The sequence below is a fragment of the Sinohyriopsis cumingii genome, chromosome 9 (genome assembly GCF_028554795.1).
Source record: "Sinohyriopsis cumingii isolate HCF-2022 chromosome 9, ASM2855479v2, whole genome shotgun sequence".
Classification (NCBI taxonomy): domain Eukaryota; kingdom Metazoa; phylum Mollusca; class Bivalvia; order Unionida; family Unionidae; genus Sinohyriopsis; species Sinohyriopsis cumingii.
In genome coordinates, this window is record NC_142969.1 from 39,513,623 (window position 1) to 39,529,507 (window position 15,885).

The 15,885-nt window shown below is 35.1% G+C and overlaps 1 protein-coding gene across 1 annotated transcript in view; it reads left to right on the plus strand.

Moving 5' to 3' along the window:
• Nucleotides 1-15,885, plus strand: part of LOC149791597 (CLIP-associating protein 1-A-like) — a 131,667-nt gene that overhangs the window by 97,772 nt on the left and 18,010 nt on the right. Inside the window, exon 10 of the mRNA XM_089969457.1 lies at nt 13,526-13,654. Coding sequence (XP_089825583.1) covers nt 13,526-13,654 — 129 coding nt within the window. The remainder of the gene's footprint in view (nt 1-13,525; nt 13,655-15,885) is intronic.

Sequence of the window (15,885 nt, forward strand, 5' to 3'; positions counted from 1 at the left end):
TAACTTGTGCATAAAGAAAAACTATTGACAGCCATCAAGCACATTCATTGATATTGGAGATCATTGATTTGGAATAATGTAAACACATCAACTGTGATATATATACTGTACATGGGGAGTGGTAAACTTGAATTATATGACACTTAACTTTCTGGTTCATTTACTACACAGGCAAACTGTTATTTTGGAATATCAGGCGTGTTTCTTTCTTCCTTAACAGTCAGCTTGTTCAGTCTTGAAAATTCATTCATTATTGATAAAGTATGCCTTTGAATTTGAATTTCACAGCTTTTTTCTTTGAGTTAATTACAAACCATACACCAGATGGATTTTTCAGTCTTGATTGAAAAAATGATCTTTGTAGTATATTAATGTGTATTCGCTTTGGTTGTAGGATCTATTAGTTAATTTAATACATGAATGCCATCATTCACATCATTTGGAGACAGCAGATGCTATACGAAACTACCCATTTATCATGGTGTCACTTAAAGAAAAAATCATTCAGAAGTATAAAGCCTTTGTCTCAGCAGCTAATTTAAAGAAAGGTGAGTTGTGCATGCAGTGCATTGATTTCCTAACAGATTTGCATGCCAAATAGGCATAATGTTTTGTTGACTGTTTGAATTTCTCAATCTCTCCAGAATGTGAAGGAGGGTGGTATCAGGGGGTACCCTTACTTTTGTGTGTTGATGTTACATTCCTGGCATCATTGGTGTTGCAGACATGGTTGGCATTGTCTTTAGTCAAGATCACATTGATAAAGTTTGTTTTATTGACACTGCTGCATGTCTTAGACATTATATTTTAAATAGGACTTAGTTAAGGTGTTCCTTGAATGAATCTGAACCCCTTCATGAACAGTAGATCACAGTGACCTTTTTTTTAAAAAAAATGACTGTTATTATCAGTTAACCCTACATTTCATTTTTTTTGTGTCTTCCAAAACAAAGTGCCAGCTATAAGCATAGTTATGCTTATATAACTTCTTCAGGGTGTTTTCTGTTTTCTTCTGGGGTGTCCTGTGGAAATCTTGGTTGCAGTGACATATTTGTTACACTAGTAAATGTCATTTACAGCTTAAACCTAGTGTAAAAGTTTTATCTTAATGGCATTACTCCAGCTGTATGTATGCTTTGTTCATATAGTTTGGCCAGGGTATTCCTTTCATCATTTTAACTCACTCCTGGTGGAAGTTAGTCACAGTGACTAATGATTTTGTTTTTCAAAGGTTAAACACAGTATAAAAGTTGTGGTCCCTTGTCAGATCTGCAGATGTAGGCATGGTACCTACCTGAAATACAGTTAGGGTTTTCCTTGCATCATTCTGAACTACCTGGTATTCCAATGGAAAGTAGGTTAATAGTGATTCCTTTGTCACCACTAAAAGGTTAAACTCCAGTCCTGTCCTCTTGCCATACATCCACATATGGTTATGTTCATGCATGAAGAACTAGGTCAAGGTGTTGCTTGCATTGTTCTGAAGCAACCCAGGGAAAACCAAATCACAGTGGCCTATTTTTCTTACAAAAATGACTGTTGTTTACCAGTGAACCCAGTGGTAAAAAATCACACTGATTGAACTTAAGCTGTTGTTATGCTGTAATTATAGAACTTGGTCAGACCATCCCTGACATCATTCTAAACCACCCCAGCTTACTTTATTACATTGATGACTTAGTTGATTAAAGGTTAACCCCAGTACATACAAGTTTGTTTTCCTGGCTGATTTCATATATAGGATAGTTTGATTCTTTTTCTGTAAAGTCTTGTTGATACCATTATTGATGAGAGTGAGTTTGCTGGTGATAAGAATGATTTTGATGATGCTGGTGCCGAGATAACTATTTGAATCATAACACTTAGTGATTACTTGGACTGAATTCTGAATTTCTTTTTGGTTTCCATGAACTACAGTTTGCTCAATTTTGCTTTATGTACTGCCTCCTCTATATAGGTAGTTCAGTAGTTCCATCTCCAAGGCACCCAATTAACTCTATATGGCTTGTGCAGCAGTTAAGGGGCCCAGGAGGTGATATTGCAAAGGCAGTTTGCTGACAGAAATGATTGCAAATAACATGACAGATAGCCAGGCCTTGAAGGGTTAGTACCATACAGATCCATGCAACAAATCCTACATTTCGAGATGTTGGAAATTTGTTTGATTGAAGATAATTTTCCGTTGATCCCATATCTCTTTGTTTTTCCTGATAATCTGGGTTGATGGAAAATGACAAAATAAGTAATTCAGTTACGGACAATAGAAATGTGACAGGAACACTACACCACTTTGAAAATTTTATAAAAATAAAACGTACATTATACCATTAATGCATTTAATTGTATTTCAGAAGTTTGAAAGAACTTAGCCAAGGTTTTTAGCATTACATCATATACTCTTTGTTTGCAATCAGATAGCAGATGATTTGGTTGTTTCGGGTTGAACAGATCCCTCCCCAATTTTATTTAAGGGCAAATTTTGCAGTGCAATTTGAGAACAGTTTGGATTGTTACATTGCCTATCATTCAGATGACTTTTGGGATAGATCATTCAAAATATTGGAGCCTTGGGCATTAAATTAGTTGAAATGAAAAATTTTGATAGTGTTGTCTATAGCTTCCCTTGGATTTGGATTTGTGTGGTTTGACTCCATTTGACCAGTGCATTATAACATTATTATCCAGTTTCTGTTGTTGGTTTTAACGGCACTTTTAACACATTATTGGCAGTATCATGCTGAGTTCATGGGAGCTAAGTGCCTTTCCCAAACCAAAATAGGTGACCCAGGCTGGCCTTGGCAGGTATCCATTCCAAGAACTTGAAGCTCTGATTGTACAGCGTAAAATGCCATTACACGATGGCAATTTACGCGATCTCAATTTACGCAAATTCAGAATAACGCGAGATGGGGATAAATGCGAAAAAGATTGCTACCATTGAGATAACTCTCTCATACATATAGATTATGCCACCTTTGCAGGCAAACATTATCCAAAATGCCCAGCTCTTATGCTTCCACCATTCTGTTTATTGTGGCCTCAGTGCTGCATACGTATGTAGGTGTACAAATTGTTTGTTACAATTTTGGAATGTTATTAGTGATGGCATCTAAAAGACAAGCAAGTGATAGTCTGAAGAGACCAAGGAAGGTTATTTCTTTAGAGGTTAAACTTGAAGTTGTGAAAAGGTATGAAGCTGGTCAGAGTACCGCCATGATAAAGCATGCTTTGGACCTTAGTGAAAGTATGGGTAGGACAGTACATGACAGTGCATAAAAAATAAAAGCATGTGTGAAAGCTCCTGTTGTTTTCTCTACAGACAGTTTCAAAGAGATTATCAACACTACTGTTCAATGCAGCTTTTGTTTTTAATAACACGTACGTTTGTTCTGTTGATTAAAATTCATAATTTCATGCTTTCGTTTTATGATTTCTATGTTTTAAGCTTGTTTCCCTATGCTTTTTATGAAAACTTTTATTATCTTAACATACTGAATTTATACAGAGAAAATGATTTAAATTTACGCAAATCTCAAATTACATGTATGTGCAGGTTTCAAAAACGTAACCTTTGCATAAATTGCGATCACACTCTGGATTGATATCAAAGTAATTTCATCAGAGGAAATCATGTCTTTATTTTTGTGGAGTAAACTACACAGGACTGTAATGAAGTTGCTTTAATTGTTATTTACTAGGTTTATATATATATATATATATATATATATATATATATATATATATATATATATATATATATATATATATATATATGTGTGTGTGTGTGTGTGTGTATGTGTGTGTGTCACTGTAACCCACTTTTGCAAGAGATTGATACACATGTTTTAATGTTTGTTCAGCAAATAATGGAATAGATTCCAGACAAGCTTAGACATCTTAATTTTTTGTCAAAGCAGTTTTCTAAAACCGATTTTAAATTTTTTTTTATTTTTATTGTGTTTTCTGCTGGTGCTCAGCCAGCCATGAGGCCCACAGGTGTAATTGTAAATGAGTGTTATTTTGATCATGAGAATAAATTGCTGCTGTACATTACAAGTATCCAAATAAAATTGTCATTCATTATTGGTTTATTATTTTAATGCTTGTTAATGAGGATGTTTTTTCAGGGACGTCATGTTTTGTGTGATCTGGGATGTAGCAGTTTAATACAGTAACAATAGAATGTCATTTTGTGTAACCATAAGGCCCCAACAAATGTTTCCTATTGCACGCATGTGCGCGCGCGCGTGTACACACACACACATGGCACACACACACACGGGGCAAAAGCAGCTCAAGTATAATGCACAAATCAATTTTGGGAATTATTTTAAAATTATACAGATATTAAACTAATTGTTTAATTTTTTTTTAAACCCTGGGAGAAAAGGGTGCTATGGTTAGCATCGAAAAATAGGGATGGTTGGCAGACCAGAAACACATTTTATTTTTGGCCTGATGTACTGTATATAGAGCAGACAGCAATACCCTGATATATTCATGCGGTATATGATGACAGATTAGGGTCTATTTTGTTTTGGAGTTGGACTTGTAAGGAAGTATATATTGAATAGGCATAGGTATCATTTTCCACACCGTCATTGCGTTGATGTACTTGACATTCAAGTTTTAAGTTTCTGGAAATTATTTGCAAGTTGACGTAGGTGGATGAGTTAAGATTCATCAGTTTGCAGGCACAAGTGAAACATTTGGATCTGCAAAACACTTGTGATTCTTCCTGTTATATATTTTTTTAAAACTTGATCCAACAAGCATGGTTACAAACTAAATGATCATTTGAGGGAAAGAGTTTGATTTCGTTTTGGTGTTTGATGGCACAGCAACACAACTAGGCCAGCTGATGCACAGGCAGTTGGAGTGTTGTGCCTTACATCGGGACACACAAGAGTTAAAAAATAGATGGTGTCTTTTGGAGACAGTTAGCCTTAATGCTTATATACTGGCTTTTATGCCAGAGCCAACTGCAGACAACATAAACCCTGATCTGCTGTTGCATAATGTATGGGCAGATCAGGGTCTGTCTTGTTGGTTCTGCTCATTACTCTTAACAAATTGCATAGAGCCAGATCTAGCGGAGTATGTGATAGCAGATCTGGGTCACTGCAGATTGCAGTTGGACCTGCTGACTTATATATATATATATATATATATATATATATATATATATATATATATATATATATATATATATATATATATATATATATGGTATATTATGATGTTGAATATGAGAGGTCAGTACCTGCTGTCAGTGTCTGTCAAGACAGTGTTCACTATACCAAAGCTATCATTAGTGTTACAATAGGCAACAGATTTTGTTAATTTTAGGGTATATGCATTCTCAAGACTTGATACTTAGAACATGTTAATTATAATCAGATGTGTGCTGTATGTAATTGATTGTCAGCCAAGTCCAACTACAAACTGCACTAAGATATGCCATTGCACAATTTTTTTGCAGATCTGGGTCTGTGCAGTTTGTTTGAAGTATTCAGTTGAAAAACAAAATAAACCTGATCTGCAGGCACATTATGTAATGTCAGCTGAGAGTCTATGTGATTCTGGACTCCACTTATAAGTGGGTATATTCATTATGTGAAATATAACATTTATGGACATTGATGGTAGCTCAGTGTCTATGTTGTTTTCATTTGGACATGACTTATAAGTGAGTATAGATGGCATGTGAAATTTAACATTCATGGACATGATGATGCATGTCTCTGTTCAACATTCATAGGTATGTGGTCAGATTTGTAGATAGGTTTGGGATTTACACAAACAATTGAAACAGCAATAATTCATCATTGGGAAGTGGTCCTCAAATTTATCTGCAGAATATACAGTATAAATTTTATTGAGGATGCCGTAAAATGCATATATTTCCTTATAATCTACAGTGGTCATACATGAAAGAAACCCCTTATCAGCATGTTAAATTATATTTCACTTAAGATCATGATAGGTTCAGATTTTCTGTATTGTTGTTTAAAGCATAAGCTTTTACATTAAAATTGATTCTTTCCTCTATATAGTGATATAATATTGCTTATAATTATGATTTTTTTTAGTATGTATACAGTGTACTTGGGGGTGGTTATTGTTATCTAGAGGATGATTGACCTCTGCGTTAATGCCTGGATCGAGTGAATAGTAAAAATATGAAATCAATGGATGGAATAAATGGAGGTCTGAGCAGAGATATAGAACAACATGAGCCCCCGTATATAAAATATAACAATTTAATCAATTAGTTGAACAAAATGAAATTGTACAAGACATTTGAAGGACACTCTTCTACTAGAAAATAATTACCAAAAGTTATTTAGAAAATGCAATTAGCAGTTTTGTTTACACAGATATAACAAATTTCACTGAGTTCAAGTTTTTGAACTCATTTGTCCAGCATGCCTGCATCATCTGATGACTTGATTGCGGGTCACTCCAGATTCAACACCGGTGGTAGGTTGGAGTCAAAATATTTCACTGGCTTCCTTGTGTTGCAGCCTGCAAAGACTTCTCTCTTTCCACCACCTTCTGTAATTGCAATATGGATCATCTTCTTCATTTCCTGCTATGTTGTTTTGTGACATTGTGTCGAACTATTTCCTTGTTAAAATAAATAAAAATGCAACCTAAATATTCTGTTAGGTCCTTGCTACTTGGATAAAATATTACCTCCACTCATTTCATCAGATATTGTCATGTGCAATTCAAATGGACACTAACTGCTAATATCGTTCTCAGGTCACAGCTTGGCATTTCATACCATATATATTCTTGCTCAGTTCTTTCTATAGAAACATAGTAAAGGAAGATTAATTTATTTCTCTAACAGGACTTTTGCATCACTAATTAATCTATAGCATGGTCTAGTCATTTAATAAACCATTACGCCCTTTCCATGAAGACTATTAATCACTGTCTGGATTAAGTATTGGCCTGCAGGTGCTCAAATGCTAATACATTTGATTCTCAAGTAAAAGAACTCGCAACGTTTCATTATACAAATGAATTAACGAAATTCATTTCATGTCTTAACTGCCATATTTTCTAACTAACAATTCATTGGAATAAAATCCTACCAACATAATGATTATATAAATTCCTAGCAAAGATGATTCATATGACATATAAGCAGATAAATTCAAACAAATATCTCAAGACTCCTATCAAGAAAAGAATGTATGAAATTCTTAGATTTCAAGAGTCATATAATATTCAGGGGAAATGAATTCGAGTACTTAAAACTAAGGAACATTTATTAAGGAAATATTTTATGAAACTAAGGTACAGTACCTTGCTCTCTTTCCCCTTTTACAGAATTGTCTCATAATGCTTCCAATACATGTCCCTTGGACTTATGTTTAATGAGAACAGTACCCTTGACCTCTTTCTCAGAGTCAAGACTTTTGCCTTACACAAAACTAAATTTTAAGGCATAAGACTTTCAGGAGAAACCAAAGCATTGTCTGACAAACACACCCAAAACTATTACTTATCCAATCAGGATCTTATGTTAATTTAGCTGCCAAAATTAACACATACTGATCGAGGTTTGGAAAATTTCACAGATTTTGTGCTTCCCATAATAAACCAGTCTCTGCAAAGTTTCAACTTGTGACAAATTTTTCAGCAAGTGCAAACTGTTTCAGCAACATTTCAGCCCTTGGCATTTTTGATACTTAGAAGCAAATTCACCTTGCCTTGACCATTTTTGCCTGATCATTATCAAATGGAACCTCATTAAAAATCAATCATGCCTACATGAGGGACACAAAAACAACATATTCTATTTCAGACCCTGGACTTAACAAAGTACCTAAACATCTAAACACACTCATCATCGTAATTGGCTGTGTCATGCTTACATCTGCAGTATTCACTTGGTTATGTGTTGATAATGACATCTACAAAATTCATACTGTTACACTTCTCAAAAATGTTACTATTTCAGTAACAATACTTTTTTATAAGTAGTTAACTGATTTGCTAAAAATTCCTAAGTAGATAAAAGTTAGAGAATAGTGAAATCCCAAAATTAAGTTAAGGAATCTAAAACCAAATTATTACCTAGCCATTTTGAGATTACAGAAAATTAACGTAACTATGCAGTAAATTTTGGTGTACCAAATTTTGTGAATTAAATTTCCTGGTTTGAACAAACCTAAGTGTCAGTTTAGACTGACAATTGATACTGATCAAGTACTTGAATTCACAGTAGATAGTGGTATATTTTGGTCTGCCATAAAAATTGCACCCTTTCATTTAGTGTAGTTTTGCTTGGATTGGAACATTAGTGATCTGCGTAACGATGATCTAGCAAGAAATGAAAGGTAACACAGATTCTGTTAACCAGTGGTATCTTGTCGAAGGCAGCTATAAATAAAAAGTATTGGTTCACCATGAAGATTCTTCACTCTTAAATTGTAGGTTGTGATCTTCGCTATGCTAATTCACAAGAAAGGTAAGCTGTTAAGAGTTAGATGTGAATAAAACAACTGACTGAAGGGTATTTTTTAAAGAACTAGTATAGCAGTAATAAGTCTGCTAGGGTAATTATTTGAGAATTTTGAATATGCCTATTTACTTGATAATGTATTTTATGGTACATACTTCATGCATTTTTATTAGTTTCTAGAGTACAGTGTGAATAAGATGTACTAATTGAAATTCAATCTATTCTCAACACTGATTAAATTTTTGTTGGATCTTTTCATGTTTGTACCAGATCTTTATCTGGGGTATTGTTGTCTGAAATTAAGTTCATTTTACCCCATGGTCATAAATAGCTTACATCTATGGTTCAGCTTTGAATTCAGATGGGTTTATGTTAATTTAGTCATTTTAAATTCATTTTTTTTTTTTCTGTGAAGTTTCTTGTAATTTTTATTGAAATTTAAGCAAGGCAAATAAAACTGTATGCACAACCTATAGCCTACGGACCACATTCAACTCGCAACCTGGTTTTATCCATTTACATTTACATGATATGGTGCAGCGTTAAAAATCGCTATCTCTGCCATGTCCTAAACGTAGTTGTACATGACTCCTGTAGAGTATTAAAAACCGTACATTATACCCATGTCCTAAACGTAGTTGTACATGACTCCTGTAGAGTATTAAAAACCATACATTATACCTTTTCATTTAACAACCCAAATATACTTCTGTGCTTGGCAGACATAAATTGTGTCTCCAATAATAATAATAATAATACTTTATTTTTAATAGGTAAAGTTGGTTAAGCTCACTGTAGATGATCTCTTACAGGCCTTCAGGGGCATACAACATTCTAGACATGTGCACACTGTAGATGATCTCTTACAGGCCTTCAGGGGCATACAACATTCTAGACATGTGCTCACTGTAGATGATCTCTTACAGGCCTTCAGGGGCATACAACATTCTAGACATGTGCACACTGTTTATTAAAGGAAGAAAGAATGTATGCATGACAGGGTAATGTCACACAAATATTTCACTTGCAACTTGCGATGTATATACCTGGACATGTACATCATTGTAACATGTTTGTGGTTGATTTATGCATATACATTGTCACAAAGGAGAAACTGCTGGAATGGGATATTTGGTAAGAGGTAATATATGCATACATAGTTGAAACATCCCAATTTAAATACAGTAAGATTGTCAAACTGCTTTTAGCTCAATGTTAGCTGATTCCATTCAGAATATCCTGTATATGTAAATGACTTTGTCAAAGCATTAGGGGCCCCGAGTGGCCGAGTGGTCTAAAGCCTCTCTGTTACGGATCACTGCCATCTCACCTCTGTCTGCTTGGGTACGAGTCTAGGATTCGGCCAATGTGGGTTTGTGAGAAAGCTTGCCAGTAGCTTCTCGTGGGTCAGTGGTTCTTCTTGGGGTTTTCCTGGGTTCTTTCTCCACCATTATTACTGGCCGCCTTGCATAGCCATACGTGTGCTGAAAAATGGCGTTAAACCCCACAACAACAACAACAATTGTCAAAGCATTAGCTTGCATTTTGTCTGCTTTAAACAGGTTTATTGTTGATCTTAAAGAGTACGTTGAGGCAGTTGTGCTTACTCAGGTATTCAGTTGTGAAGGGTTTTATAGACCAAAATACATCTATGATATAAAATTCTTTTGAAGACCAAGCTAAAATTAATTGTGTAGAGCAAGACTCTAAGGTAGTAGGTAGGTAGAGGCAAAAGCTACCTATGGTGCAGCTTTAAAAATCGCCTTGTTGTAGATAATCATCCCTAGTAATTGGCCCAGTGAAATTGATGCCATGTGTTGAAGATGGCCAGATGTTCATTGCTGTCAATCATGTAGCATGGAGAGGAAGGCCCAATTGTAGGGTTTATACACACTTTGCTGTTTGAACAGCTGATGTTTTTGAGCCTGGAGTGCAGTCACAAACTTTTTGTAAATAGCAAATCCTGTATTTTCATTATTCCTACACAGTTGATTACTGTTTGCATGTAGCAACTGCTTTCAAAAGGAGGTGTATAAATCAACAAATAGCACATGTCAAACCACCTACAAAATGGCCTGATCATACAAAATATACTTTTGTAATCAACAAATAGCATATGTCAAACACCTACAAAATGGCCTGATCATACAAAATATACTTTTGTAATCAACAAATAGCACATGTCAAACACCTACAAAATGGCCTGATCATACAAGATATACTTTTGTAATCAACAAATTGCACATGTCAAACACCTACAAAATGGCCTGATCATACAAAATATACTTTTGTAATCAGACATTGAATTTAATATTCTGGACAGTGAGATTCTTAATGTTCATTTTCTGTTTTTGACTGCGACAGTTGTGACAGAAAATTCATCAGATATTTCTGGCTAAAATAACTGCATTCACCAAGTACAGCAATCACATACTGGTAGCTCTGAATAGCGTAAGTGAGGGATATACATATCACATCCAATATAAGGAAAATCACATTATTGTTTATGAAGTATGTATTCCAAATGTTCATACCAAAGACTTAATAAAAATGGTACTCACAGCTGTCTTGCTAGGCAATCAGCATTATGAGGTTAGTGTTAGGACTGGTTGGCCTGGTGTCAGGATAATGTGGGTGGGTGGGACATCATGTCTCATGTCTGTGGCACAATGCCTCAGTGCTAGACATCACTGTAAACTGCCACCCTGTAGACCTGAATAAATCTTAATAAATCAATTTTCAGGTTATTTTCCAATAACATAATGCCTAGTTGTGTTAGAAACATCGGTTTTCATTGGCTATTTGGCTTGCGTATTAGCAAAAGGGTAAATGTTGGATTTTTTTTTTTTTTTTTTGCTGCTTAACTAACCCATTATTTTCGTATTGAGAGCACTCTTTATTCCAAATGCCCATCTTATCCTACTTTTTGCATAGGTTCATCTGTCTGTTTGCAGTTCATACCAGTCTGTCTTAGATCCGAGACCAAAAAGTCTAAAATCTGGACACAAAATTGGATTCCGACCACGGTCGAATTTTGGGTGGAAAAAATCTGGTCCAAAAAATGAGGTTTTTCCCCTTTGTATTTTATAGTGCAACTGGAAATTCCAGATTATTTGGTATCATTGTAGAGCTACAGCTGTCTATCTTTCTATAATACCACCCACTTTAGTTTATCATGCATGACCTTGACGCTACAGAGCTTGGCAGTAGGCTACTACCTCCTGCCACGTAAACTCATCACCAGGGGTTAATATGTTAAATATGTTAAGAGTAATCAGCAGAACAAACAACATATAGACCCTATATTATGTGATGGTAGATCAGGGTATGTGTCGCTTGCTTTTTGACGTGACTTGTATGCAAGTATATATGGTAGCATACTCAGTTGTTTGGAGTTGGTATAAAAAGTTCAGAGCTGTATGCACTTCAGAGCTGTATGCACCTGCTTTCAATCAGACTGTGCAGCCCTTGTTTTGACTATAAGGAAATGATTACTTCCTCCTCCATGTGAAGTTTATGAGGTTTTTTTCCTAATCTTTAAATTAATTGTTTTAGTAGTACTTTTTATCTGTTGGGAGTGCCATGTGGCCGTTTGGATCTGCACTTTTTGAAGTTTGGGGTGTCTTACATGTCAAGACAGAATATTCATTGTAACGTATGTTTTTTTTTAAAGAAAACATGGCATGGACCTAGAAGCACAACAGGAAATGCTACATATTGATTTTGCTTTGGCCAAGCAGAGAATTGGGTATCAGTTTTAACATACAGATAGTTAGTCTTCTTTGATGTTAAAGATCATATTTCAGACTTTGAATTTTTTTAAAGTTCATGACATACATCACAGTGAATTGTTGAGTGTTGTGTTCCATAGAACTCTCATTTAAGTAAACTTTGAACCCAGTAAATGACAAAACCCCATACTCTATCTATATTACAAGGTAGATACCATTGGCCTGCCAGTCAGTCTTGTTAAAAAAAAACATGATCAGTTACATAATGACATTAGTTGTACAAGCTTCTTGGACTTGTGGGGAGGCATATGCTGTCCTAATGTTTAGACATTGAACAGTTCACACTACATTATATGCATAAAATGAACGTTGAATAAATTCATTATCTTCTAGTCAGATAGCTTGAAATTTGTGCTTTCAACCAAACTTATATATCTATTTCATGAATATACCCCCCTGTTTGTTGGTACACCTCTTCCAATTTTGAAAACGAAAAGCAAAAATGAGATTAAAGTAGCACAGAATTTAGTCAGTTCATTCAATGACTTAAATTTCAAACTTGATTTTGACCAGGGGGCCCAAATACCATCGTAGTCTGTGCCTTTCATACCAAGTTTTCAGTGCAAAAGATGACCCTGCTCGCCAGTCATGTCCAGTTCCTGGACAAGCCCATTTTCAGCAAAGGGGTGGATGTATGACTACACATGTATGTACATAGAAGGAAAATACTATGCCATCTGCTTAGGATATTTACAATGTCAAATCAAGCAAGCAAAAGAATGACAGCTATAAATTTGCCTTTCACGTAGATTTAACAAGTGGTGTAATTTCTATGTACATGTGCACAAAGGGATATAACTCTAAACTTGGCCTTGTGGTGATTTACAGATTTTCTGGCAGTTACTGAATAGGATGAACTGTGCCACTTTGTCTGAGGAAAATAGACTTACCCATAGTATATGCAATATGGCATTCATGTTATTGAAATTCTGTTAAGCATGAATCATGCATACATTTCCAGTGTTAGGGCCATCCTGGTCACAGTCAGGTTAGAAATTGTAATTCAGTAAATAAATTGACTAAGTTCTGTGCATTTTTTATCACATTAAACATTTTCGTTATTGAAATCAGTGTGGGGTACAAACAAACAGGGATTTATGCAAAAACTATAATAAAGTGACAACATTGTTAGAAGAAGAAAAAAAAATGATTTTACAGAAAATTGATGCAAATTAGTAATTACTGTAATCTTGGTTGTGTTGATTAATCAGCTAGGATTTGCTACTTGTTCACGCTGTGAATTCTTTTCCAGGGCCAGGCCGAAGCGGGGATAGGAGTGACGATGAAACAGATTTTGCTCGGCCTACAACAACAAAAGTTCCACATGCAAAGAAAACATTGAGTTCAGCAGGATCTGACAGTGGTGGGGTTGGGAGAAAAGGTATGTACCATGTAATTTGTAACTTTTTTGCTGAAAGTGTGATGTAATTTCTAGACTTTCATACATTTTTACTAGTTGAACAGTCTGCTAATATTGCAAATACATCCACTTTCTGTCGGGCACTGTAGAAGCCAGGTTTCATACAATAACTTGCGGTCTGAGTTCTTCACAAAACTTTGTAGATGGTTTGTAAATGGGCTAAGGAAATTGCTGTGACTGAGAGAGAAAAAAAATGAATTTTGCGCAATAAATCAAATTCACTACCATCTACAGTTACCAGACTTTCTGGATGTTATGTTCTTGGGGCATGGAAGAACACTGTTGATTTTGGGTCAGAAGGTTAAAGGTCAAAAAACTGTTTAAGTACAATAATGGTAGTCCAGCTTAGGAGTGATCAAACTTGTTTGGGTAGCTTGCACTGCAGGTAAGAGTGAAGCCTATTTATTTGGGGGCAAAGGTCAAAGCCTAAAGTCATCGTGACCAAAAGAAAGAAATTAGTCTCTTCACAATAACATTAGTTCTACATCACAGACCTGGATCAAACTTTGTGGGTGGCTAACACTTGGGGCAAAGAAGAAGTGTATTAATTTGGGGTTCTAAAGATCAGAGGTAAAGGTCACTGTGGCTGAGAGAATAAAAGTGGTAAATGAACAAAAATGTGTACATATTTTCACATGATCCAGTTTGTTTGTACCCCACTACCAATTTTTAAACAAGAAGGCCTCAAGGATATAAAATAATGCACAAATCTTAGTCCTTTCATTCACTGATTTACTAGTTCTAACCTGATTGTCACCAGGAGGTCACAAATACCGTCAACTTGTTGGTATTTTGAATTAAACGGATTTCTTCAGCAGCGTGGTTGCCATATTTACTTGGACCAGTCTGTTTTCAAGCAACAGATGTGAGGTGTAATTCACTGTCTTTGAAAATCTCAATAATTCCATAAATGTTGGATTTATATCTCTTGCAATACATGTATACAAGAGTCCCTTCTGATTATTTGTTCAGTTTGTTTTTGAAATATTAAAACCAGACATTGCAAATATTAGATGCAGCCGACACAGTTTTTATTAGAAGCAGATGACAATGTTTTTACTAAAATAGTCTATTCTAGAAAACACAAATGGATAGCAAGCAGTCTGTCTGCTTCTTTTTGTAAGGAGCTTCTGTTTGCGTTGAAATGTTAATAATTTGACTGTTAGGGGCCCCTTGGTGACCATCGGGTTTGAAATTATAAATCAATGAATGTTTTGTGCATTTTTTTTTATATCCTTGGTGCTTTTCATTTTTAAAATCATTAGGGGCAGAACAAACAAATGGGTGGATGTGCGAATACTATGGATGGCTATTAAACTTGGTACACTTTATTATGTGTCATTTATGGTGCAATTTTACATTCTTGTTATTTCATTCATGAACAGTTTTCATACTTACATGATCTGTTTGAATTTTATATTCATACCATCAAGAGATATCTTCATCCGATTCATATTTCTTGTCCAGTCCAGATTCATTGTCACACGAAGATGTCTTGCATTATGTTTAGGATTTTATCTTTAAGGATGATGTCGCAAGTGAAAATTTTAGGGTTTCTTTTGTTTCTGCATTTCATCATGAGATCTGTTTTAGGTGCAGAGATTACCTATGGTATACTTATGCTTCACAGTTTGATGGCATAATTGCTTATCACAGTCAAATAGATATCTTCAATATCAAGGTCATATATATTTTTAAAAATCCAAACCAAAGATTTCTGCACTTTTCTTCTAATACTTTATGAGGTCTGGCAATGAAACTTTGTTACTTTTTCATCTCTGATAACTTGACAGTATTGTCTAAAAAACATGGTCAAATGTAATTAATGTGAACTTTTTTTGACCTCACCACTGTTGTCAAGGGACCAGATTTCACTGAATTTCCTTGTGTACACTTGGATTAGTAAGCATATATTTTTTCGCTCTATTGTTCATCAACCAGAAGGGCTTATAAAATGATATATTAGCACAATTGTGTTATTTCTGCTTCTCCTAATCTGCTTGGAGGATTGCAGTGAAATATTACACATACATTCATCCCATGGTCTTGTTGGTCCTAGATAACAATGGTGCTGCTTACACATCCAATATGGCAGTCACAGTGCTTGAAAATCTTGCTACTAATCCTGAATGGATTGTCTTATCAACAGAGAGTTTCACCAAAAGACTTCTTATGATGTCAACTTGGTCCTA